General features: G+C 45.3%; 1 protein-coding gene across 2 annotated transcripts; it reads left to right on the forward strand.

The window, feature by feature from the left end:
- Positions 1-425: 425 nt before the first annotated feature.
- rnf19b (ring finger protein 19B) lies at positions 426-27,830 on the forward strand. Of its 2 annotated transcripts, none has more exons than XM_035182588.2 (10): positions 426-817; positions 11,511-12,772; positions 19,457-19,656; positions 21,796-21,940; positions 22,360-22,522; positions 23,653-23,767; positions 23,946-24,086; positions 24,172-24,361; positions 24,866-25,000; positions 25,658-27,830. In XM_035182588.2, the coding sequence occupies exons 2-10, from the start codon at positions 12,102-12,104 to the stop codon at positions 26,103-26,105; spliced, it is 2,208 nt and encodes a 735-aa protein (XP_035038479.1). In that variant the 5' UTR covers positions 426-817; positions 11,511-12,101; the 3' UTR covers positions 26,106-27,830. The 2 variants fall into 2 exon arrangements, with proteins under 2 accessions (XP_035038479.1, XP_035038480.1); XM_035182589.2 differs by lacking the exon at positions 426-817 and adding an exon at positions 11,038-11,196.

Here is a 27,830-nt window from a genome sequence, read left to right on the forward strand (position 1 = left end):
CGTCATCCCTTCCTTCTTCGTGTAATGGTTTGCTGGTTCAGGAGTTTGTCTTCGTCCTCCACCACCACTGTCTCCAGCTGCTCCTCCTCCTCTTCCTCCTCTTCCTCTCCAGCTCGTCCTCGTCTCACTCAGCTTGTCCAGGCAGGTCAGGTATGATGTGGTGGAAGCTCGGCTCCTCTGTGTTTCTGTCTCTATCAGCTCGTCCCATTACATGAGGAGATATGAACAGTATACTAAAAACCAGTAACGTATGTAGTATAATACTTATACTGCATAGTGTGTGTAGTATGATACTTGTACTACACAATGTATGTAGTATAATACTTCTAATTGATAGTGTATGTAGCATTATACTTGTACTAAATAATGTATCTAGTATAATATTACTGCTAAATAGTGTATCTAGTGTAATACTTGTACTACATGTAGTAATATTTTCCACAACAATAAACCAGCCCTAGTTCCTGAGCGGGACGTGACGTAACTGGTCGGGGCTTTCCTCCATGACGTCAGCCAGCGGCGGGGCGGGGCCGAGATTAGTCCGAGTTTCAGCGCCGATCTCCGGGGAAGCAGAACAAGCAGAGGCCGCTGTCACCTGCCAGAACCGGAGCTACCCACCACCACCACCACCTCCTGCTGCTGCTGCTGCCCGAGAGCAGAGAGGCCGGAGCGGCCACAGGACGGAGGTTCAGACCCGGTTCAGAGCCGCAGCTTCGGAGAGACAGAGCGAGGCAGCGCGGGGAGGACGCCCGGGAGAGGAGGCGAAGAAGCGGCCGTGGCGTCGCTGCTCAGCCGCAGAAACCCGGTCCTGAGTGAGGTGAGTGCCCGGTGCTAAACCCTCCGTTTCCCCGCTGCTCGTCTCACGTGTCAGGGCTTTGATCACCTGGATGTAAAAACAGCGTCATCTCAAACATGGTCATCACACAGGAAACACATCTGTATCATGGTCATCACACAGGAAACACATCTGTATCATGACCATCAACACAGGAAACACATCTATCATGACACTATCATGGTCATCACACAGGAAACACATCTGTATCATGATCATCACACAGGAAACACATCTGTATCATGGTCATCACACACATCTGTATCATGACCACCAACACAGGAAACACATCTGTATCATGACCACCACACAGGAACCACATCTGTATCATGACCACCACACAGGAAACACATCTGTATCATGACCACCACACAGGAAACACATTCTGTATCATGGTCATCACACAGGAAACACATCTGTATCATGACCACCAACACAGGAAACACATCTGTATCATGACCACCACACAGGAAACACATCTGTATCATGACCACCACACAGGAAACACATCTGTATCATGACCACCACACAGGAAACACATCTGTATCATGAGAACATCAAGCAGGACTGAAAGTAATAAACCATCAGATCTAATTTGACCAGGGAGTTAAGATCCGGACTGACTTTCCCTTTAAACACATTCCTGTCTGCGCTGCCGCTCCCAGTCCCTGTGTGGTCAGAGCTGCTGGGTCCTCACACGTTTCATGTTGCTTTCTGCAGAAAGAAAAGTCTGAACAGAGGAGATGTTATGATCAATATGAGGTAGATGGACGAGAAGCTGCTGGAAGGAATCACAATCAACCCAGTCGGGATGATTGTGGGAATATTTGGGCTTGAACCACATTTTATCATCATACTTTAAGAGGTTCAGTCACATTTTCCAGCGTCACAGGAGAAAAGAAAACTTAAAGGTTCAGTGTGTAGAATCTAGTGACCTCTAGTGGTGAGGTTGCATGTTGCAGCTGAACACCCCTCACCTCCCCCTCCTCCTCCAAACATGACAGAGAACCTGTGGAAACCTTCAGTTGTCATAGAAACTCAAAAGGTTCAGTTTGTCCAGTCTGGGCTTCAAAAGAGACGACCCGCTCCCGATGTAAATATAAAGTATTTAAATATCTGTAGATAAAAAGCTGTTAGAGTTGTAATGTGTCTGCGACGGCTGAGTCTTTGTGTCTTCTAGTTGTAAATAATATTTAAAGTATTGCAGAAAGTAGCCTGTGGGATTCAGTGGAGGATTCAGTGGAGTCCACAGATGTGTCACGTTTCGGTCTCCTGGTGTTTTCCTTTCATCGTGAGTCAGAACTGTGAATAATCTGTGCTCATGTTTGTTTTAAGACGCTTGAGTGGAAGGGAGGAGACGTGTCGAGCTGCACAGACTCGGGGACGAAGGTTCGGAGCATCTGGAAATAAACTGTAGCTGCTCGCTCTTACCTGACGCAGTAAATCCACATGTTAAGTTTTTCCTGATTATCTGCAGCGTTCTCAAGTAAACCAGTATGGATCAGACTGGGAACTGAACTCAAAGCACTGGCGGATACTGAGCACATATTCAATACCAGTGAGGTTTTCTTTGTGTAAAATCAGCGTTTGTTTGAGTTTTAACTATAAATAAAATTAGCTGCCCAGGTTTTATTTTCCTCATCAATTAATCTGCAGATTCTTTTTCACCGATTCATTAATAAATCGTTTTTGTCAGCAAATTGTGAGAAAAAAACTGCCAGATAAATCTGTCGTTATGTTTAAAAAGTTCAAATTAGATTTCTAACATTTCATTGTGTTTACTGTCGGATACCAACAACATTCTCTCGGGCTTCAGATTCGAACCATTACCTCATCCAGGGGCGGTTTGGGTTCCCGTCCCGTCACGTGTCTCGGGTTACGGACAATAGCCAGGAATCACACGCTCGCTTGTCAGACGCACTGAGTCCGTGTCCGTGCATTGTGCTGCTGTTTCCTCCCTGAAACCTGAATCCACTCGTCCACCTCACTACTGTTACACCTCCTCCGTGTCTGTGCAGACCCCAGTGTGTGTGTGTGTGTGTGTGTGTGTGTGTGTCAAGAGGACGTGGTGTAAAGGGGCTTTGCTCTTTGCGACTGCAGGCCTGACATTAAACATTCAACAACTCAGCAGTGTGGCTCCTGAATGTTCCTCTAATTATAGACACTCCCAGCCTGGTTCCCTGTACCTCCACCTTCCAGCGCTCTGGATTACTGGATGTACTTTTTGTGAGTGTGTGTGTGTCCGTGTGTGTGTGTGTGTGTGTGTGTGTGTGTGTTTGTTTGAGAAAGACAAAATGCTCAAACTCTCCATTTGCGTTCCCACGTTATTCCTCCCGTAAGAATATGGTGTTTGAAGTTTTACCAGAAGGAAACAGACGTCTTGTTAGTTATCTTGCGTGACATTTATCTGAATGAGAGTTGCGGTCAGTAAAGTTCCACACAAACAGTAAATGGTTTGGCAGATGGAGAGATTCTGAGCTCTGTGGAAACTGGAATCCACTGGAAACTGTGAATGCAGCCTCATGTAAGTGGAGGGATGGAAACCTGCCAACTCCATGTCTCTAATTTCCAAAGCAAAGGTTGTGTAAACATCATTAGTAGATAACACATCAGCACACACGCACACACAACAACAACCACACACGCACACACACACACACACACACACACACACACACACACACACACACACACACACACACACACACACACACACACACACCACACCCACGCACACACACAGTAAACAGTGTGTGTTAGTAGTTGGATTCCAGGGAAGAGCAGGCGTTACCACACTAGTTGTTCCACAGAACACGGCCTCTGTCATCTGTGATATCGCTCTAATCAGGCCGCCGTCACGTTCGAGTAATAATATAAAAGGATTGTTGGAACAGAATCCACAACAAATCGTGTGGGCAGCTCTGTGCTGCTGGGAAGCGTCTTCATAATGTGCACGTGTGAAATATTGACAGAAAGTACTTCATGTTCGACACTAACTTCAGGCTTTGTTCCACTAAAAATGTCTTTTATATATATATATTTTTGTATATTTCTGTGTATAAAAATCACCAGATTTATCTGTTCCAGCAGAGGTGGTTTATGGGACTTTTCTCCTTTTTGATAGCAAGATAAAGACTTGATTGACAGACTGATAAAAGCACGTTGACACATTTTATTTTAACAAAGGAAGCTTTGAAAATGCCTTGCGTGTCGTCCTGTGCTCAGATCTGTCACCATCTTGTACCTTCAATACGAAGCCCCTCAGTTTAACTTAGTGCAAAGACTGAACTGCTTCTACTCTCTGTGGATCAAACAAGTCAGAGGCAACGTGTTGATCCGAGTCAGACGTGCTCGTAGCAGCTCCTGTAGCAGGGGTCGGCTTCTGGCTGTAGCTTCACAGTTAGAGTGTAAATGGGAGACCATCAAACTTCTTATTTAATTCTCTCTAAGAAGGAAAATAAGCTCATTTATTAGACATTTTAAACTATTATTTAAGCAGGAAGTGTGTGTGTGTGTGTGTGTGTGTGTGTGTGTGTGTGTGTGTGTGTGTGTGTGTGTGTGTGTGTGTGTGTGTGTGTGTTCTGAATTACCGATCTAAAAACATTCCTAATTTGTGTGAACGTTTTAGAAACCAGTTAATCAGTCGTGATCTTAAATGTGTGACTCAGTCGTTCTTCTGCTCACTGGAGAAACCTTGACTGTGTGTGTCTGTGTGTGTGTGTGTGTGTGTGTGTGTGTGTGTGTGTATTCTACGAGAAACAAGTGTTCTTACAAAGATGCAGAGATCCTCCAAAGTGAGGACATTCTGCTTCACCTCAGTTCTTTTAAAGGAACATTTAGTCCCTAATAATGTGTGTGTGTGTCTGATCTATGTGGTCCATTAAAACGATAACTACCTCGGGGCTGGACGATGCCTAACAACAGAGCAACGGGTGCTTTAGTGCCATTTGCAAAGTGCAGCTGAAACAATAAAATCCTCATAATAATGGGTCAGTAGCTTTCATTACTGAGACCACAGCCACGAGGACGTGGAACCCTCTGTAGTTAAAGGTCCCTGCAAAGCTCTTATCCAAACCAACTCAAACACAAATGTCATTTTTCAGGTTTTGGCCTCGTGCACTGAGGCTTCGGTGCTTCAGGAGCATCTTGTATTTTATATTTGCAGCAGTACAGTGGAGTTTAATACAGTTTTGTCTTCTCTGAAAAACTTTGAGGTGCTTGCATATTCATTTCATTTCATTTCAAGAAAAAAAAACGACACTTCCCTTTTCTAAAATTAAGATTTTACGAGAAAAACACCGGACGAGCTCAAATAAGGCGATGCACTGTTTTTCATGAAGATAAAAAACAGAAGTACAAAATTAGCTCCATGGCAACAGGCAATACAAGTAAAAGTAGCTTTTGCAGATAACTTCTGTATTTACAGGCAATTAAACCTGTAAAAGAGTAGTTTCAATGCTCGTGACCTTTAAATAACAGCAAACCAAAAGAATCAGCCATTATTTAGCATCACTAACACACGTCTACAGCAGAGTCAGCAAAGGTTTAACTTTATTTCCCCAGTGCCTTTTAGCTGATTGTCTCTAATTAGCTCTCTCACACACACACGCACGCGCACACACACACACGCACACGCACACACAGGCACACACACACACACACACACACACACGCATTATTAGCTCCGGGTTGAGTGGATGACCACCTGTCTCCGTCCAGGGACCCTCAGATTAGCAGGGTTTTAGTGGGTATCACGGTCTGATCCGGAGCCCTCTGTGGATCTGCTCATGTTCAAACAGAGTCATCAGTCAGGTTAGATCTGAGGCTTTTAGCTGAGGCTCTTATCCAAAGTGATGAGGTGCTGCTGAGTGCAACAACAGGATAATCGCTTTAGTCTGATTTGTCATGTGAAAGAGAAATGCCTCAGATGTTTGTCTGAGAAATATCAGAAGTTTGTTAAATATTTTTCACCAGCTACCGGCTGATTACTGGTCTGTTCAGGCTTGTTTGTTCCTGTGGTTGGTTGGATTTAATGCTCCTGCATCAGAATGTGAGCAGGTTACATCAGAGGTTTTCTAGATGATGTATTTTATCCAGACGAGTGAAACAGAGGAGAAAAGTTCACAGCAGCCGGACAAGTTCTCCTGAGAATCTGTAAAGACAATAAACATGAGCGAGGTTCACAGGAAACTCAGGGTTCGGACACTTAGTTAAAAAAATGTGTTTGGAAATTCTGCACTTAAACTTAATGATAACGCGAATAAGAGGAATTCGTGTTTTCAGACATGACCTGCAGATAAAGTTCAGAGAAGCGAGTCTGGAGTTCACCCAGAGTTTGTCTTTTTCACACATGCACAACACAGCGGGAGGTTTTTTCTGCACAGACGCGTCCGCAACCGCATCAAATCCTCCGTATAGACAGGTGCAGCAGACAGAGACAGGAAGTGACATATTAACTCTGCACGGCACACAGAACACCAGCGTCGGCTCATCACCACAAACTCCCTGTAGACCTTCTGTCGGTGTCTCCTACGTGCGTGACACTTCCTTTTACACCGGGAGATATTTGTTTCATTTTGGTGTCTGCTGCGTGTTAGAAGCACGTCAACCAAATCTTCACTGTGCAGTTTTTTGTTGATTATATCATTAAACTTGTAAAGTGTACTCGTGTGTGTGTGTGTGTGTGTGTGTGTGTGTGTGTGTGTCGAGGCTCGCAGTGAATCATCTTGTTCGATTACAGCGATGAGAGCTCTCGTTACAGAACATCTGGAGCACACAGCTGATTACTGAGGCCCGAGTGTGTGTGTGTGTCTGTCTGTGTGTCTGTGTGTGTGTGTGTGTGTCTGTGTGTGTGTGTGTGTGGGGCCTATCATTCTTCCTTATGGCCTCTCTAATGTGGAACAACCTGCCAGTGGAGCCCACGCTCTCTGAATCACTTCACTGTCATAAAGTCTTATTAAAAATGTATTGGTCTTATTTAATCAGAACAAACAGCTTCTAAACTTTAATGTTTAAACGTTAAGTTGTTTTACTGGACGAGTTATTGTCGTTTATCAGGTTTGTAGATGGGACGTGTTTCACCGTCACCTGGTGTGATTCACAAAGTGCTGCAGGGAGACAGCAAATCATAAAGGAACTAAAAACGTGTCTGACATCATTGATGCTGTTTCTTCTCTTTACAGCTGCGTATTTTTTAAGAATTAAATGCATCTGGTCACATCTTCTCTCTTTTGTTAGCGTTGCCAGACTTTTGATTTGTTGCAGCTCAGAGGAACGTGTGGCTCCTCCTCTTCCTGGACAATCTGTGACTCGCCTCGACACGTCTCCAACTCGCATGAGACCAGAACCAGAGACTTGATGAGAATTAGCCACTGAGGAAATAAAGGTGTTAATAGATCTAAAATCAATGGTGACGTTTCTAAATAATAACGGCTCAGGGCCTCTGCTTATGATTATATATAGATAAAGTGGATTTTATAGATGCAAAGATAGAAACAATTCAGTCCTAAGTGTATGTGGTGCAGACGTTTCCAATTTGGGAAGATTGCGTTATGAATTTTTAGGCCAGTTCACTAAGTTGAGTTCCAATCAGTGAATCTTAGGTTTTTTGATTAATTTTGTCCCAAAAGGTCAAAACCTAGCGACCAACACAAGTTCCCAGTTCCCTCTTTCATGTTGGGTCTGTTAACAATCACATAAAACAGAGAAAAACATCAAATCTCTTTTATATCTGAGAGGCTGGAACCAAGATGCATTGAGTAATTCAAAGTATTATTTTTTGCACAATCCACTCCACTGATTGTTTGAGTGTGTGTACTTGTGAGTTGTGTGTGAGTTGTGTGTGTGTGTGTGTGTGTGTGTGTGTGCGCTGCCGGTTGCAGCTTGTAGGCTGGCCGTGCCCTGCAGGGAGAGATTTGAAGATCCCAAAGTGCTGAGGTGGTGATTCTACAGTGTGAAGCAGAGGAGTCGGAGAACACCTCCACTCTCTCTCTCTCTCTCTCTCTCTCTCTCTCTCTCTCTCTCTCTCTCTCTATCTAAATCCTTCACTAGTGGCCTGTGTGTGTCACCATGCAGGAGGAATGTGTTTAAAAACTGGGGCTAGAAAGCGACATAATCCGTGATTTACGTTCACAGAAAACGAGCAACTCTGACCCATCACCTCATAATCGGACAGTACGACCCTGTGAAGCATCGCGTCAGCTGTTACACTTCACGATCTGCAGACCAACACATGCACAAAGACACACACACGCACACACAGACACACACAAACGGCTTCTACACATAACTTCATGTTCGGACGCACCGAGAAGAAAAACTTGATGTTTCTTTTGGACGAAGCAGGACGACATGACCACGAGTGTTTCTGAAACCTTGATATAGAAAACATAGTGTGGTGTGTCTGTGTGTGTCTGTGTGTGTCTGTGTGTGTGTGTGTGTGTGTGGCAGATGGGTCTGAGCAGCCTGAGAACTTCACAATCTGGACTTGATTTGTTATCAACACGCTCACACACACACTTTGTTCCTCCTCCTACTCCACTGCTGCTCAATTTAACACACACTCACACACACACATGTTGGGCTTGCTACAGTTGTGGGGACGGTCTTAAACTCAACCTCAGTCTAACCTGAGGCCTTGAGACCAAATGTCCCATTGCACGGCCCGCCCCGATCTCTCCGACCTGAAGTGAGTCAGGTCTACGGAGAACTGTCCCGCCCTTATCGGTGTCTCCTAGCAACAGAGCTGCAGACAAGAACGTTTTAATAAACCGTAGCTGTCCCTGATACTTTAAATTTAAAAGTCAAAGTATCGGACATCTTGTTGCTTGCAGCTGCCGCCGTTATCTCTTTGAAAAACTGTCGGTTGCTGAAGCGAAATGAATCCTGGGATAGTTCGGCCCGAGAGGGATCCACGTGTTGGAGGCTCCGACAGAGGAATCCAGTTCGCTGTCGTTGTGAAGACCAGACACAATGTCTTGGTCCTCACAACCACGAGAAAGACGTGCACACACACACACTAATCTCAGAGTGTCGCTGCTCGTGCAAAGCATTTCTCTTCCTCTGTCTTTCACCTGTGTGGTTTCAGTGGCTCTCGATCTTTCTCTACTCAGACACACACAGGTTCCGTCTCTCTCTCTCTGGAGATTCACTGATCTGTCTTCTCCCTGAGAGCATCGGCACGGACAGAAATTACACTGGTTCGCAAAAGGTCTGTGACAGGATTTAATAATGAAAATAAGGTTTAAGGTGTAAACGATTTGTTTCTGCTTTCACATCTGGTTCAAAAGACACAGGTGGATGTTCATTTACCGACAATTATTACAAACTCGGTTGGTGCGAGTATATATTTAGGAACTGCAGCTTTTTCCGACTCCCTGAACGCTCCCTGTTTGACCTTGAGAAGACGATGAGTGATGCGCTGCCGTGGTAACTGTGCGTGTGCAGCATATAGGTGCGTGTGAACATGTAAATAAAGGTGCCACCGTTTACTCCAACACTGGAAATCCTCTTTTTCTCATGCGTGACTCAGGTGTGTTTTCCTTCCGCGTGTCGACACAGTCAAATATGAACAAGCTGGAAAGTGGACAAAGGGAAGATTTGACTTCCTGCGTTAAGTGTCAGACGTGAGGATGAACTTTGTGTATTTCCTTTTATAATACTCCTTGATTTCAATGGACGTTCATGGTTCCCAGAGGATGATTCTTCAGATTTTTCATGTATATATCAGAGACTTTCAGCAGCGACTACTGTCCAGGTGTCTCTGTTTGTTTTCTGAAAAGCTTTTAAAATAAATGTCCTAATAGAATAAAACGTTCCTCATGTTTCCTGGGGTCGGTTTTATTTTTCGCCTGGAAATTTTTTAGCGGACTCAGACTTTTCCGTTTGGCCTCGAGGGAACAGGCGCTCTGTCGGCCTGCTGCTCAGTGACTGGTCAGCTAATCTGTCAGTGACGTGAATCCACACACACACACACACACACACACACACACACACAGACACAGGTCAACCTCCTGACTGGTCTGACGTTTACTGGGTCAGCATTACCCTGTGTGTGTGTGTGTGTGTGTGAGGGAGAGAGCGAGTCCCTAATCACATTTGCTGGTCAGAGAGAGTGAACCAGAAAACGATCTGCTCTTCCGTGGGAGTGTGTTTGTGCGTCTTTAATCCAGTTTTGTGTTGATTATAACCTCCGACATGGAGGTTGTGTTTTTGTTTGTTCGTGTGTTACTTCGCTGGATTACGCAAAAACTACCGATTGCCTGGTGAGAGGACGCAGTGGGGGTCGGGGAAGAACTCAGAGTCAGAGGGTATTTATGAGTGTGTGTTGTTTGGTGCAGATCTAAATCAAAATCCAGGTCAAATGAATCTAAACGTTGGTACACGCACACACACACACACACACACACACACACACACACACACACACACACACACTTGGTGGAAGTACACACTCTCTCTGTAAAGTCACATTTCCACCGCTGCTTAGGTTCCTTCTTTGTTACGACTTTTCAGGAACATACACAACCTTGTTTCAACAACACAATTCTCACACACACACACACACACACACACACACACACACACACACACACACACACACACACACACACACTACTTAACATAGCTCACACAGCCTGTAATAGTAAAGGGGATACAGGATGTAATTATCATGCCTACGTGTATGTGCGTGTGTGTGTGTGTCTGTGGCTTTGTGAGGCTGATGGTTTCATTTGCAGGTGTGAAACTGCCTTCCTGTGTGTTGTGTTGTGTGTTTTTGTGTTTTTATTTTGTGTAAATGTGACAGGGTTTGTTTTTGTGTGTTTGTGCATGCTTTTCATGTTCATGTAGTGTGTGCATATATATATATATATATGTGTGTGTGTTTGTTTGTGTATATTTACATGTGTGTCAGTGGTTATCCATAGTGATTAAAGTTAGTGTGTCTGACAATGCATGTGGGTTTTTGTATTCGAAAGTGTGTGTGTGTGTGTGTGTGTGTGTGTGTGTGTGTGTGTGTGTGCGTGCGTGCGTGCGTGCGCGCGTGCGGTGTGTGTGCATTGTGGACCTATGTATTTCCATTAGAATGTACAATATTCACTTGCCAGTTTATGCTCCACTGCTTGCGTATGTGTTTTGTTTCTATGTGTGTGTGTGTGTGTGTATGTGTGCGTGCGTGTGTGTGTGTGTGTGCTTGTACATAAGTGCCAGAGCCACAGAGTGGGTCGCTGTTTTCCTCGCTCACAGCGAGCGTCGCCATGGTAACGGCACTAGCAGCGCAGTGTGAAGTGGAAGAAGAGCTCGCGGAGCTCAGTGTGATGGAGAGAGAGACGGAGACCGGCGCTCAGAGGATTACATGATTGGTCAGAGCGGTTGATGATGTCACATGTTTAACTGATGATTAATGCGTATTTTTTTTTTAAAACACACTTTGGTTCCATTTATCCTTTTTGTCATGTTTGCCTAACATGTGACATTTGTTGCATTGACGGGCGCACGTGTGGAGTTAAGCCTAATTAGCGTGAATAGATTCATTGGCTCAGGGTCACAAGAGTTAACGATCAAAATCGAAACCCAGGAAGAGCAGAGCAGAGAGGGAGAGGCAGCGGAGGGGAGAGGTGTGTGTCATACTGAGCATGCTCTTTGTGCTAACTTCCTGCTCTCTTCCTCCCGACAGAACACACTGCTCCGAGAGGCCGACGTGCAACACCAGCGAGAGGCGGACGAGCAGAGGAGCGGCTCTGCATCCAGCTGGAGAGAATTAAACCCAAGCTGAGGGACTGTTACTCAACAAGCTCTGTGGAATCTTCTCCTTCACCCACTTCTGTTTTCAAGAGGAGTCACTGAAACGGACGAGGATCTTTTTGTACGACAGTGAGAATCTTGAATGTTTGACCCCGACATCTGCCTGAGGGATGAACCACCTCGGACTCTTTCTTCTTCGTGAACCTTTCTGCTGCCGGATTTGAAATCGAATTTTTTCACTTTCAACTTGGGTAATCTCTCTTGTGTTCTGTTTTTGTCTCTTATCTCACTCTGTGTTTTTCTGATAACAGTTTTGGTTTTGGTAAGAGGAAGAGAAGGACGTGACACGGGGAGCTTTCTCTGCCAGGAGCCTGAACATCATTTGAATTCCAGTTTGGCTTTTACAAGACACTCCTTTGTGTGTGTTTGCCTGAGTGTGTGTTTGTTGTCGCTCACTGTCCCTCTGAGATACATTAACGTGTATCAAGGGACAATAACAGCCCTGTGTGTCTCTTCTGGGAAAATGGGATCAGAAAAAGACTCAGAGTCGCCGCACTCCTCGGTGAGCGGTGTCCCCAACCCTAAGTGCCGTGCGGCGGGCAAACGCCAGGGCCGCATCTCCTTCCACAGCCTTTTCCACAGCAAACGCGGCTCTCGGGGCACCAGGGGCCCCAAAGGAGCAGCGGCCACCCCTTTATCCCTTCATCACCAACACCTCCACACTCAACAACAGCTCCTGCCTTCTGCCTTGAGCTCCGCGCCCGTCGCAGCCCCTGCTACGCCCACAACTACCACCACCACAGCCACTGCGAGCCCCCAGGACGCTGCCTCCGGCACCCCGTCCAAGCCACTGTCCTCCAGCCAGCAGTCCCTGGGTGGAGCCCCTTCCTCTGGGGAGGCCAACCTTCTCGAGTGCCCCCTGTGCCTGGTGTGCCAGCCCGCCGAGCAGCTCCCTGAGCTGCTAGGGTGCAGCCACCGCTCCTGCCTCTGCTGCCTGCGCCAGTACCTCCGCATCGAGATCACAGAGAGCCGAGTCCAGCTCAGCTGCCCCGAGTGCGCCGAGAGACTTTCCCCGCGGCAGGTGGCGGACATCTTGGATGACGCAGCCCTGCTGGAGAAGTATGAGGAGTTCCTCCTGCGGAGGTGCCTCGCCTCCGACCCGGACTGCCGGTGGTGCCCGGCGCCCGACTGTGGGTAAGAAACTTTCTTATGTCTTGGTGCTGGTGGGTTTCAGGTGTGTTCTCTGTTTCCTCTGATCAGGTATTCACCCTGCAGCACAGCCAGTGGGTTTATCTCTGTAAACACAGGCAACTTGAGACGCTCATATCCTCTTGATTGTTTTAGTGATTCATCTTTTAATCACTTTGTCGTCAAAACAGATTTCACAAGCTTCAAACCCATTGTTTTAACTAGTGGACGAATAATAAACTAAAACAGAGAAGCAACAAAACTCCAAGATAGAACCAATGAGTATTTAAAACTTCTGCTCTGCTGAATAAACAGGGCTGTGTAGATTATTAACAGGTTCAAGTTTTCAAGTTACTGCTTTGGCTTCTTCTGTTTGTTGCTTTTCATCTTCCTGTTTCTTGTGAAAATGTGTCTGATGGAGATCAGGCTGACGAAGGTAAAGTTTACAGAGCTGACTTGCGTCACTGGTTTGTCCCAGAACTGAAATGAACTCTGTTTTCCCCCCTGAGGGAATTCACATTGTCAAAGTGTTGATAAAGAGCAACTGAGTTATTGTGAAATACAGAAACTAAACCAGTGACTGAGACAAAAAGTGAAAATGTAACAAAAGCCAAACCGAAAACAGACGTTTGAGTAAATACAGGAAGTCGTCTCAGTGAATCCTAATCTTTACCTCCACCCCCCCATTTATTTAATTTTCTTTCTTTAACATCGTGGAGTTGGGTGTTTTTTTCACATTTGCACTGATTCCCGAGGGAATAATTCATCGATCTTTGATGAAAGAATCCGGCACATTTAGGGGACTGATTTCTAAAAGTGTGTGCAATTTGGTGAAGCCTGAATTCAAGGGGAGTATTTGTGGAGGTTTGTGCTGCATCGAGTTGTTGTTTGTTTACAGTGATTCACAACATGTTGTCGGATATTACGTCAAATTGGTTCATGGAAACTTTCTCTACACTTTCTCACCAACCTCACTGTTTATGTCCTTATTATCCGGCCGTTAGCTGCAAAGTCGCTCGTCATTTCTCTCCTTCTCTCCTCCTCTTCCTCCCTCTCTCTCCCCCTCTCTTCCTCCCTCTCTCCTCTCTCTCTCTCCCCCTCTCTCTCCCCCTCTCTCTCCCCCTCTGACGCACACAATCCTTTGCTCAATTGCTGTTCGGGTTTTTCCGCAGCCTCTCTGCTGTAATTGCCTGGATTTCAGATGAACAGCTCTGCCTCAGAACTGTGTTTCTCTGTCTGGGCCCACGAAAGAACAGGAACCAGTGTGAGCTCGTTAGAGAGAGACGTACTGAGGAGGCTGGATTTGAAAGTTGAGGAGAGAAACTGAAACTAGGTTAGAGATCGGCTCAGCCTGTGGTCGGAGGAGGGGAGAGTCCGATTTGGTTTTTGAGGCCGAGCAGTTCTCGTCTGGGTTCTGGAACAAATGAGAGGCGTTTGTTTCATCATAGAAAGCAAGAGTGATTCATTTTGTGTGTTTGTGTGTGTGTGTGTGTGTCTGTGTAGGAAGAAGCGATGCAGATATTCAGTGATACACTCTGTTGTGGTTTTGTACAGTAATACTGGGGCTTTCACAGGGGAAGGCCACAGGGTCCGTGTGGTATCTTTGCATAGATCTGTTTCTGCCTAACACTGTGTTGTCGTGACCCGACACACACACACACACACACAACCTACAGGTTGTACTGTTTTTGTTTTAGATCACATCTTTGAAACCCTTGTGTAACTTCAGGAACATTCGACAGGTGTGTAGGAAACACACACATTTAGTTCTTCTTGGTTCTCGTGACACAAACGTGACAGAAAATCAAGGGAATTTAAATCAATTGGTCAAATAACTAAGTATTAAAATAGAAGTGTGTGAATTAAGATGCACACAAATGAATAATGATCAAATACCCCCAACAAATATATTTTATTGTAGGGACTCATCTTCTGGTTTGGAACTGAGGCCTCGTTGCTTATGAGAAAAATGAATAACACATTCTTAAATACTTTAGTGATCAGCACAGCTCAGATTTAAACAGCCCCACTGTGTTATCATCCGTGTTAAAATAAGCACACGAGTGACAAATGTGTGTCAAAACAATTTTCTGAGGTAACGAAACCTAAGTGTGTGTTTGCATGAGCTGTATCGAAAGAGGACAGGTCGGCTGCTGAACCTCATTTCTACCAGGTCCCAGGTGTGTGACGTCGGCAGTGTGACGCCGGCAGCTCAGTAAACACACACACACACACACACACACACACACACACACACACACACACACACACACACACACACACACACACACACACACACACACACACACACCCACACACACCTGGCAGCTTCAAACTCTGTCATTTCCACAGAAACAGTGTAATAGGCAGGAATCTCTTTAGTATTACTGAGAATTCAGTGTTTATATCTATGAGTGTGTGTGTGTGTGTGTGTGTGTGTGTGTGTGTGTGTGTGTGTGTGTGTGTGTGTGTGTGTGTGTGTCTGCCGGCTTGTAGGAAAGTTATGTAAATGTGACCTGGATTTTTTATTTTCTCCTTTTTTTGAAAGATTCACACGAGAACATAAGCAACAAGTGGAAAAACTGTGTTGCTTATGGTGGCCTGTTTATTTTCCATCAACAATATCCCACATGATGTTACATCACATTAAGATAAGTCAATATATTAGTCGAGCATGTTTAAAAAAAAAAAACAAGAGACGTTAAGCAAAGTGCAACGTCGGGGGAAGACACTGAAGCCGGAGCTGCTCCTGACGGCCGATGGCCTGAGGTAGAAGAAGCTCCGCCGACACACCGTGGGAATCGAACGTGTAACGAATACAAATAGAGACATCATCAAAATGACCGAAGGACAGAGACACACTGGCAGAGCACCTGTCTCTTTTTTATTCAAATTGTATTAATATAGAAAGTATCACCAGATTGGACACGGCACTTCCCTGGGTCCTAAACAGTTCACAAGCCGAGTGTGAGGCCGATAAGATGAACGGTTTATGAGACACGTGAACCACACACAGACATTTGTGTTTGTGTCAGTAGGTAGATTTATGAAGTGAAAATCCTCCAGTGAGTCTCAGCAGCAGATGAAGGCCGGCGTAGTCCCCCCCCCCCCTTGTGGAGGAGGGTTGTTCAAGGGCAGATTCGGGGTCATTTCAGGGCGACTTCACCGCGAGACGACACTGAACCTTTGAAATGTGAAAGGACAAATCAGGAGAAGCGTCAGAAAAAAGCTCACGGGTAAAAAACGCAATGAGTCTCCGAGCGTTTCTTCTCGCCACCGGCACAGTGACACACTGAACGCCACCACGGTCCTTCGCCTGTTTTCTGTCTGCGTCACCGAAGAGAAACCTCGTTAACCGACTCCTTCAGCCGCTCACCTCTGACCTGTCGTCGCGCGGCCGACCAATGGGGTGCGGGCCTGCGTGATTGTCAGACCTGAGCATCCAGTGAGAACAAAGCGAGGTCCTCCGCCGTCTCCTCTGGCTGTCAGTTGCTATGGTGACTATCAATGCGGCATAGAGGGAGCGTTGCCAGGGGTAACAGGAGTAGAGACTTAATTAAACAGATCAATACATACTCACTGGACTCGGTGTGTGTCTGTGTGTGTGTGTGTGTGTCTAAGGCTGATGATGTGTGTGTTCATTTGCTGGTGTGAAACTGTCTTTGTGCGACGGTGTGTGTTGGTTAATTAGTGTGAATTCCCATACGTGCACATTGCTGTGCGTGCGTTAATTTAAAAGTTTGTGTGCTTGTTCTTAATTGTTGTGCTTTTGTCGTTGCATGTAAAGGTCGTGTTTTTGAGTCAGACTAATGCACGTCCAGCCTGCTATTAGTGTGTGTGTGTGTGTGTGTGTGTGTGTGTGTGTGTGTGTGTGTGTGTGTGTGTGTGTGTGTGTGTGTGTGTGTGTGTGTGTGTGTGTGTGTGTGTGTGTGTGTGTGTGTGTGTGCGTGTGTGTGTGTATGTGTGTGGTAACATTGCATTCACAGGCTCAGCAGGATTCCCAGGTGTCTCTCGGTGGAGCCGAACACTGACAGGACTGTCTGTGCACGTTTCCTCTCAACACGCAGCATGTCAGCGCTCATTAAACTCCCCCGCCTCTCTCTCTCTCTCTCTCTCTCTCTCTCTCTCTCTCTCTCTCTCTCCCTCTCTCTTCACATTTACATCTCAGCTGTTGATCGCCCCCTCGTACCTTCCTCCTATCTCCTCTTTGTTTCGCCCGTCGCTGCCTCTGAAGCCACCAGTCACAAGACGGGAGTTGACAGTGGGATGTTTCCCCCGTCACCAGCCGTGCCCTGTACCACAGCCAGTCCCGAGTTACCCAGAAGTAGAGCACAATCCCCTTTCTGTTCAGCGGCAGTTGTTGCTGGGCATGCCAGCGGCAGCCTGCGGGGATGGCAGCCTGTTACCAAACAACACCATCCAAATGAATTTGGCAAACCCCTGACTTGAGGTTGTCAGTTAAATGCTACAACTATTTAATGGATTGCTTTGGTGATTGGTAATAAACAGTGTTCTGAATTCACGGCCACCTTGGATTCTGAAGTCGGGGGTCGTGAGGTTTATTGGAACTCGGCATTAAACCAGTGCAGTGCTCGTTCTACACTGGCCTGTTTGCAGCTTTTCTTTCTGAAACTGTAAAAGTGACCTGCAGTTATTGACCCGGGGCAAATAAAGACAGAACCTGAAGCTGCTGCTGCACAATAAGCTGTTCACCTGTTTATTCAAGTTTGTTGATTGAAGCTCGACTCAAGTCCTCGTGTGACCTCACTGCAAATACAGAGAAATTAAGAATATAAACGATAGGAAGTTAAACTTAGGGAGCAGAAGCATGTACTGAGGCTGGAGTCGTCTGCCTCAGCTGCAGGTTCGGTTCTAATTTGCTGCCTTTTACTGCGTCTCTTCACTTTTCTCTCTCCCCTGTCAAGCTTAAAGTTTGTCCGAGCAACAAAAATGAGCCATAAAATCTCTTTAGGAATGTAAGGTTAAACTTGTAGAGTGCGTTAGAAAGCAGGGAAATGGTTAAGTTGTGAAGAGCTTGTTCATTACTCATCTGAATGTGTGCTGGTGTGTTTCTGTTTGCAGGAGCTTAAAGCAGAGCGCTGATGCTGCAGGAAAAAAAAAATGCAAATGTAGCATCTCTGTGTTTATTTCCCCCCCCCCCTCACTTGAATTGAAAGTTTCTAAGTTTAGAGAAGTTTTCAGTCAGTGTCGTGATCTTTCACTGACCTCTGATCTTTCATCGTGTGTGTGTCTGAACAGGAGCGATGTGTGAACCCTCAGGGGGAAGTGTGTCTGCAGGAATGCCACTTCATGTCTCTTCTTGTCCCGAGAAAGTAAAACTCCTGTGATTTCCATTAATGTCCTCAGTTGTGAGAACAGGCCTGTCAACAGGGGCTGGTAATGAGGGACGTGTCGGGGCCGCTGTGTCGGAGGCAAAACAATTACAAGTTCGCCGTTGTTATCACATCTCCGAGCTTTTCCTCCTTGTCACTGCGACGCCTGGAAACGACTAATGTGCTGAAAACTGGCAGCGTCTTTGTTTCCATCCAGAAAGAGTTCAAATCCCTGTGAGCTTTTTATTATCACTCCTCCAACATGTGTTCTCCCACTTAGCTTGGTGACGGTGTTTCACGACAGCTCTCCTTTGTGATTCCTCCAGTGACTGACAACCTCTCATATCTCAGCTCTCCCTCTTTTTAAAAGCCCTTATTTGTCTTTATTGTCACCAAAACGCCCTGATGCTATTTTTAACCAGCATTTATAATTATTTGCTTAGTCTGGTAAAGTTTGGATAAGAATTCCTATTTCAAAGTTCGTCAAAGTACGGAAGATTGTTAGGGCCAGAAATAAGAAGTGTTTCCATTTTGCATATCGACAATAGAGTTGAAATGTTGAGATTAAGCTTCAAATTTCAAGATTAAACTTTATTGTTGAAATGCACGAGTAAAAAAAATTGTTTCTTTTGACCTTCAAGCTTCGAGCTTCGAGATGTTTATCAATTAATTTAACTTTTTGGACTTTCTGCTTCTTTTTGGACTTTCTGGTTCAGTAAAATAATCCACAAAACAGAAATTTGACTGATGATGTTCAATTCTTTCATCAGTGCAATATTAAATCGGTCACAAATGACCACTGTGACCACTCGGCTCCTTTCACTTGTGAGATCCACATTGATCGACCTCAGCCCGACTCTTTCCTCTTCTCTGTCCATTGATCACACTTCTCTCCGTCCACAAAGAGCTCCCAGGCTCCGGTAATGGGCCTGTTAGCGGCCATGTTGGAGACCTTCTTCTCCTCGAGTTCACAGTTTGCAGGATTTCTAAAGCTGCAGCGATGTAACGTGTTGCCAAACGTTGAATATTTCACTCGGTGTCAGCAGGTTACGGTCGCAGGAAGTGTCGCAACAAGCAGATAGTTATGTGGGAAAAGGGTTAAACAGAATCATGTCGAGTTCCAGCAAACTTGAACTTTCAAGCTCTTGAGCGAAAAGACTCAAAAAACTCTGAGAACCAGACTTTTATTCATTCAAAGTAGATTGTGCATCGTTTTGATCAGCAGCTTTGATTCAGTGTGAATATGAGAACAGCTTTAATTTACCGAAGGCTCGTCAGTCATCGCCTCATAAAGATCATAACTGTTTTTCTGCTCTCATCCTTTCATGTCTTCTCCTCTCCCTCGCCTGTCACTCAGCTTCGCCGTCATCGCCTCGGGCTGTGCCAGCTGTCCCAGGTTGGTCTGTCGCAGAGAAGGCTGCGGCGCCGAGTTCTGCTACCACTGCAAACAGGCCTGGCACCCCAACCAGACCTGTGACTCTGCCCGGCAACAGAGGGCGCAGTCCCTGCACACCCACAGCAACCACTCCCCCAGCTACACCCAGGAGCAGGGACCTGGTGAGTACCTGGAAAACACACGTCTCTGCAGGGAGAGCGGATCAGAAGTTACACACAAGCACACACCTCTGCACAATGTGTGCGTCTGTGTCTTAAAACATTTTCTCCCCCAGCATTTCCATCCTGAAAAATGTACTTCACACCTCTGAGACGTCAGTGGGTCCGTCTCTCTCCGACTTTATCACATGTCCATCACCTCAGTCTGTCAGAGCGTCGGCTCAGACTTGTCTAACTCGCCTGCGGCTCCCCGGCGTTCCCGCTGCCGGGGGAAATGTTGAAGTGTTCAATCGCGCGTGAGACACTATTTATATCACAGCTTCTCTGCCGGAGAGTTTCATGACTGCTGCACCGTGCATCACTGTCAGGCAGCTTTTTAAAATGTCACCATAACTCGGCTCAGGCTAAACTCTCCGTCTGGTCCGATTTTCAAACGTCGCTTTGATTTAATTCACTCGTTGTATTTGAGGAATGTTAGAAATTGTCAGTTTAAGGTTTGTTTATAAAAGTTCCCTCCGGGCTTCTGAAAAAAAAATAAGTAAGAAGTAAGTTTGTGTTGTTAAATATTATCACGAAAAAAACATCTTGTGACTCGTGTGGTGTGGAAATATTTTAAAAATGCAGAAGAGAAAAATATGCTCCGTTACAACAACACTGCATTGTTATGAAACAGCTGTTTAAAATAAGCTTTTCCCTTTTTACACATATGATATTTTATTTCATACTTTTTAGGCACGAACAATCTGCAAATACTTTTCAGACCTAAAGTTTATTTAAAAGCAAGTACTTACTTTTACTCAAGTAGAAAAGCAAATGTGGTACTTTTACTTTTATCTGAGTACAGTTTGGACTGTGTATGTGTACTTTTACTATACAGGAGATGGTGAACTTAGCTTAGCACCAACACGGTGAAGAGGGGAAACAGATACCAGTGTTGTTGTAGTGATGATAGATGCATTGCAAACATGACACACCATAAATACTGTGTGTGTGTGTGTGTGTTTAATGGCATTTTGATTAAATATCTATTTAGTAAATCCCTCCAGCTGTCCTCAGCCGTTCTTCATCCTCCACCACTTCCAGTCTGCGTCTCTCTGCCAAGTGTTCCGAGGAACTGACCGACACTGACTCGTTAAACCGTCCAGGCCGCTCCCTCTGTGTCGCTCTGTCAGATCTGCTGCTTCTCACCGGACACACGAAGATCTGCAGAGACACAGGAGAAGCATAAGAGAGGAAGAGAGACAAGAGGGGGGGTGTTGAGTCGCGTCAGCAGAATACAGAGTACACAAACAATAACACACACACACACACACACACAGGACCCACTTCAACCGTCTCTTCGAATGTCTTCAAATGTCCAAATGCCCTTTAAAGAGCAGAGAGCGTTCCCAGCATCCAGAGTTCAAACACACAACACATTGATTATTTTTGGCTTCTTTTCTGTCTTTCCCTGAAAATGCATCAGAGGACAAAGTGCTGCGATTGTTTGATCCATTACTCTAATGAGGTTTGATTTTAATGCCAACAGGGGAGGAAAGAAAAACAGCGAATGAAGGGAACAATCGTAGAGATGGAGTTTTATTTGTTTCTTCAAACAATTCTAACATTTGAAGGATGTGATTTATTTAGTTTTACTTTGAAGCCAACGTTTAACCCCTTTGACTTCCATCTGCAGGTGGATACACACACACACACACACACACACACACACACACACACACACACACACACACACACACACACACACACACACACACACACACACACACACACACGGTTTGAGCTGTGTAATAACTTTACCAAATACACAAGGAACAAAGTAATAATGAGTTATGTTTCAGGAGTTTATTTGATAGTGAGATGATCTGAGGAACATGAAGATACAGTTGTAGTTCTTAAAAACTCTAACTTCAGCCTGAGTCGTTGGGGAATATGCAAGAAATTGATCTTGATCAGAAGATCTTGTCACTAATTAGCTTAGCTTGGCATAAAGACTTAAATAAATCTCAGCAGGAAAGTGAATAAGCTTCTCGAAAAAATGTTTAAATATTCCTTTAATATCTCGGCTTTTTAAATGACATCTCACAAAAATATCGAATGGACATTTTTCCTCATATCGCTTTGTTTGTGCTCTGTCTCCAGCTGATGACATCAAGCCCTGTCCTCGATGTGGCGCCTACATCATCAAGATGAACGATGGCAGCTGCAATCACATGACCTGCGCCGTCTGCGGCTGCGAGTTCTGCTGGCTCTGCATGAAGGAGATCTCCGACCTGCACTACCTCAGGTAGGAACAGCTAGTTAAACCGGAACAGATTCAAAAAACACTTCAGCTCCAGTTTTATTAGTCCTAGTTGACCGTTCGAAAAAAAACTGGGTCGTGCTCAAAGTTTTGTTTCAATGAGTAATAAGGGATTTGAGCAAACATACAATATATGTGGAGTTCCCCAAGGCTCGATCCTGGGACCTCCTCTGTTTAAGATTTCCCATTGGAGATAAAACAATAACATCAGGTATCATATCTATGCAGGTGACTTAACTTTCCTGGTACCCGGTGACATCTCGATCCTTTGAAAACCAAAACCACGACAGAAATCCAGTACTTTTGGATTTAAACTTCAATTCCCATGTTAAATGATATAAGGGATCTATATTCCCCCTTGCCTTTCAAACATATATATTCAACCCCCGTGTTTCCCTCATCAGTCCATCCGGCTGCACATTCTGGGGGAAGAAGCCTTGGGGCAGGAAGAAGAAGATTCTGTGGCAGCTGGGAACTCTGATCGGAGCTCCGGTGGGAATCACCCTCATCGCGGGCATCGCCGTTCCTGCCATGGTCATCGGCATCCCGGTCTACGTCGGCCGCAAGGTGAGAGACAGCAGAAGAAGAAACTTTGGATCAGACAGTAAAACTGTTCCTCCTTCTTGTTTTACTCAGTTTGTTAGTTCATCACTTATTTGATCAGATATAGAATCCTGGGTTCTGGTGCCTCTTGTTCTTTAAATCAAACTAAAACCAGTGAAACATGGTCACAAATCAAACTGGTCAAACTGCTTTTTTTTTAACTATCTCTCTTGTTTCCAGTTGAAATATTTATCTCAGATTTTTCAGACTTGTGGTCTGAGGGTGTGGCTTTTACAAATATCGCATTTCTGCTCCTTAATCACTGCGCCATCTTCTGGTTGATTGGGATCATTGCACTTGCCGAGCACTTGCACATCAGTTCCAGGTTTCTTGTTTCTACGTCTTGGCAGCTCAGATTTGCGATTTGCTCAAATTTCTCCCTCATCTCCACAAAAATGATGACGTCAAAGCTCTGTCTTGTTCTTACAGCTGGTTGTTTTGTTGCATGATTATAAGAAGGAGAGGAAAACAGACTCCTGCATAAAGACAGTTGTCTGTGAAACAAACCACAAGAGAAAGGAGGTGATGTTTTGATGCTGTGCATTAAGATACTGTAGCACTCCCCTGAGGAGAGTAATGGAACTGCACGTTGAAGCCTCCAGACGCTCTGACACAGCGTGAAACTCACACACACACATTTTCTTTTTACTTTTTGTTCACGTCTCTCCAGGAGCGTTTAAAGAACTTGATGGTTAAAAGATGACAACGTAGACATCCTGAGAGTTCGTGCTCTAAAAGTCTAAAAGTTTTTATTCAGGGTTCAAGATTGATCTTGATAAAATAGTTTCAACTTAAACCAACTTACACCATTCAGAATGAAGCTGCAAATCAGAATTCTGTAATGAATCAGTCAGTCTTCATTGGATAATAACCTACAACTACAAAGTTAGTTAGTTAGTTATGATATTAAGTTATGATATTAAGTTATGAACAACACATTAAAAACATCCTTTTCTAAGTGCTGATCGAACACACTGACTCCTTAGATTCTCAGAAACAGCTCCGTCCTTTAAACTGCACCCTCGTCTCTTTTCCATCTTCCCTTCTGTCTGTTTGCGACGTGTTTTTGAAACGTGTCAAACCGTCTCTCTCAGATCCACGCCCACTACGAGCTGAAGAAGTCGTCCCGTCACCGGAGGAACTTGGCCATCACAGGAGGCGTGGCCCTGTCCATCATCACCGCCCCTGTCATCGCAGCTGTCAGCGTTGGTAAGAGCCTCGACAGCACGGCCGTCATCTGTCTCTGAGGCTGACGGACAAAACAAACCACGGACAGTTTGTTTACCAGCGTCTAGACACACGGCTGCTGATGCTTCCTGATGACTTATTTAAATTCTGACAAAAGAGGATGAAACTTTATTAAATCAGTGTTTTTTGTTGTTTCCAGGCATCGGTGTTCCCATCATGTTGGCCTACGTGTACGGCGTGGTGCCCATTTCCCTGTGTCGAGGAGGCGGCTGTGGCGTGAGCAGAGGGAAGGGCCGAGGCATGCGAATCGACTTTGATGAGGACGACGGACCAATCACAGGTGAGAAACGATAAGTCCTGCTCACTCAGTTTTACTCGATGTGTCCAGGTTCTCACGTGTTTGGTTCCTCTCTGTGTTTCTGCAGTGGCGGATGCGTGGCGTGCGCTCAAGTCTCCGAGCCTGGGCGAGAGCAGTCTGGACGGGGCAGTCAGCGGCCTGAGCACCACCTCCCCCAGTGAGGGCCTCTCTGTGGCCCCCGGGACTCTGGGGGACACACCCCACTTCAACACCTTGGCGGGGGGGGCCCTGGGGACCCGCAATGGCAAATACAGCAGGTGAGGATCAGAGATGAAGTCACAGATCCGGACTCGAGTCACGTTTAAGATGAAGAGTCGCAGCATTTGAGGCTTTTTTGCTGCTCCGATCTTTTATTCTGTACTTTTTACATAGAGAGCAAGTTTTGAGGTTACGTTTTCACCCCCTGTCCGACCGCACAAAGACAACTTAAGTGATTTCTACAAAACTTGGAGGAAGTCGTCACTTTCTTAAATTGCGAGATACATTTTTTTCCTACTGTAGGAAAACGTGACTACTGGTTTATTCAACAACACAAATATATTAAGGAACAGGAAGCACGAATTGTAATTTGTGGGAATTGTAATTTATTTATCCGCACAGTTGAAAATAGCAAAGACACATAATATAATACAGGTCAGGAGGAGGCAGAAAACCCAGTGGGCTTACATTGCAAAATATAATACTTCCAGTTAATGTGTTTTTAATGCTAAGTATGGACAGAACAGAGAACTGGATCATTGTGGATGTTGGTTTTGCTCCAGGCTGGAGGTCCAAGCAGCCGAGTTGGCTAAAGAATCCGCCCAGAGGGAGACGGGCAGCCTGGGGGCCGGGAGCGACTGTGCCAGCACCAGAGGGATGGCCGGATCCATCATCTCGTCCTACACGCTACCTGACAGGTGAGAGCGGAGGCGGATTTCTTATTTCATTCTCGTCATGTCATTTCTGTCACTCGTCTCCTCTCCTCTCCTCTCGAGTTATTTTAGTCGTCGGGCTGCAGACTTGGATGAGATGCAACTGTGAAAACAGGATTAAAACTAATCTGATGACTCGGCAGTGCGATGCCATGATGTCATGTTGTTTTCTCCTCTGTGGCCTCTGGGCCTAAAGCTGCACGAATCCCTCTCTGATATAAAGGCAGCTTCTGTTCACAGTGAATTAACCACATCACAACATCACGTCAGAGGTGACGGCTGTTCAAGGTGCTTGGATACGGTCGTTGAGATGAAAACGAAATCACTTTCTGAAAAGAATCTGGAACTGATTCATCAATCACAGTTCAAACATATTTATGTCCTCTGGTATTTAGTCACGATTTAAAGTTTCATCAGGGAAAAAGTTGTTTCTAGTTTCTTTATATACATTTTAAACCCAGTTTTCCTAAACATGTTACACATCAAATATCTTCTGTCACTTAACATTTATGAATAATCTTAAATAATTTGTGTTGTTCTCATCAAAATCCTCTTTATTTAGAGCAAATTGAATCCCTATAAGTGTGTGTTTCTCTTCGGTGCATCATATTGAGACATGCTGTGAATCCCGTGTTTCTGCAGGGAGTGCACCAACCTGGAGATCCAGGTGGACATCGAGACCAAACCCAGCCATCTCTGCCTGACCAGCGAAGAGGACCTAACCCCTCCTCCGGGCTCCGCCGCCATGGCGACCGCATCCGGCGGGGAGGAGCCTCAGGACTGCAGCTCCAGAAGGGGCGGGGCTTTATCCGGCTCTGCGCTGGGACTGTCGTCAGTGGTGTCAATCAGGGAGGGGCTCCGAGACGTGACCCTGGCTCAGCCGGAGAGCATCCGCAGCGACCTGGAGATGTCGGACACACAGTCAGACGACATCGCGGAGCTGACGTCGGATGACTGTGACTCGCCTCACCCCAAAAGCTGTCACCAGGCGGCGGGCCAGCAGCCCCAGCCCCCCTCCTGCCGAGCCCTGAACCCCTCCACCGAAGGCCTTCACTGTCCCCTGGACGTCAACGTCATCCTCTACGTCTGAGAGAAAACTCGCTCTCAGGATTGCACAAAAACCGAATCCCCGACATTTACATTTAAACTCTCCCTTTCTTCATCGCTGTCTTTCTGTCGCCATTTCTCATTTGCTGCTTTTGCGACTCACGGTCACCGTCTTAAACACAGACAGAGTCCACTTGCTTTCGTCCGTCTGTCTTATCTATCTACCTGTCAATCTCCTCACTGAGTAAATTGTCAGGGTTCTACCTCTGAGATTTATAAGATGATGATTTATGTTTACTCCTTGGTGCAAAATGCCTTGGCTACTTAAGCAAAAAAACAAGAGAAAAAAACAAGAGGTACAAATTTTCCACATGAAATAGTACAACAAAAAAAAAAAAGAAATTGTGAAACGAGGTGAAATGTCACCAAAGCACAGCGGAGGGAGCCGGACTGTTGTTAGGATGTGAGCTGAAGACGAGGGGATGTTTATAACAATGTGTGAGTGAATGTCGACTTATTACTCAACTATTGTGGCTTTATTTTCCCATTTTCTTCTATTTATATTCCGATGACCCTTGAAATTGAATCATCTGCCGTGTGCATGAGTCTGCATGAGCCGTGTCTTGTGTGAAAGAGTTTAAAAAGGGCAGCGAGTTTCTGTTGCACTGGCGAAAGTTAAAGTTTACTTAAAGAGAGAAGCTGCACTCGAATCTCACGTTATTCTGCACAGAGGAGGGAGAGGAGGAGTAGTTTGGGTTTCCGACGTGTGGACAGACTCTGACCCACTTGAATGTTGTGTGCGTGTGCGTGTGCGTGTGCGTGTGCGTGTGTGTGAATGAATGGACTCCTGATGAATGTACCTGTTTGTCCCACTTTGTTTTTGAATGAGCACTCGTGCACTTTATCTGAATTTATCTTATTTATCTTTTTTGCTCTTCGTCATCTGTTGCTATGAGTTTGTTTACTTCAGTTGCATAAAAAAAACGTTTGTGGTACAACTAAAATAAATCAGCTACCAAAAGGCCTTTCATGTCGGATGTAACTCAAGAAGAGTTTGGCTCAAAAACATTTTATAACCACGTTGAAAACTTAACGCTTTGTCAAATGTATCATTCATTATTTTTAACCTTGAGGACATCCCATGTTTTATCCCATTTATAATCCAAGGACTATAATAATCTTTAGCTTTTCCTTTATGATGTTATGTTGTCTTAATCTTCTTTTATCGGTCGATGATTGTTTGTTTTGGAGCCAAACACTTTGATTGTCGATGCCAATAAGCTTTTTCTTAGTCATCCTCACTAGCCTGACTTGCTTCTTAGCTTCGTATCACCTCTGTGCTTCTGTGTAAAAAGGTTCTGCAGGTTCTCCTTCAACCCACGAGGACTCCACCTGGAAACCTTTCGTTCATCTCAGAGTAGCTTTATGGATTTAGCTGCTTATGTAACTCAGCAGTGCTTCTTTCGGTCCGCACTTATCACTTGTTTCCTGGCTGCCTGTGAGTAAACACAAAGAAAATGTACTACGAACGGAAAACCGAAAACTTCCTGAAAGAGTCTGAATGAGCGTTACTGGTTCCTGTCTTCATTTGAAAAGGTTTTAGAGTATATAGATAGCAATACTGTATTTAAGTGTGGTTATTCTGTTTGTGTATTTCCTGTCACTGTCGAAGCTCCGCCTCGTGCGGGGTTGTACAAGCAGGACTGTGAAAGACAACTTGTGGACCTTCGAGGGGGAAAAAATAAACACAATCTGACGTTGCACCAAA

The sequence above is a fragment of the Hippoglossus stenolepis genome, chromosome 17, assembly GCF_022539355.2.
Source record: "Hippoglossus stenolepis isolate QCI-W04-F060 chromosome 17, HSTE1.2, whole genome shotgun sequence".
NCBI classification, from domain to species: Eukaryota; Metazoa; Chordata; class Actinopteri; order Pleuronectiformes; family Pleuronectidae; genus Hippoglossus; species Hippoglossus stenolepis.

Bases quoted from the DNA above. Each gene is read 5' to 3' on its own strand.
- rnf19b (XM_035182588.2), top strand. From the start codon at position 12,102: ATGGGATCAGAAAAAGACTCAGAGTCGCCGCACTCCTCGGTGAGCGGT. The intron at 21,941-22,359 runs GTAGGAACAGCT...TTCCCTCATCAG, and splicing joins TCCGACCTGCACTACCTCAG to TCCATCCGGCTGCACATTCT. The intron at 22,523-23,652 runs GTGAGAGACAGC...CGTCTCTCTCAG, and splicing joins CGGTCTACGTCGGCCGCAAG to ATCCACGCCCACTACGAGCT.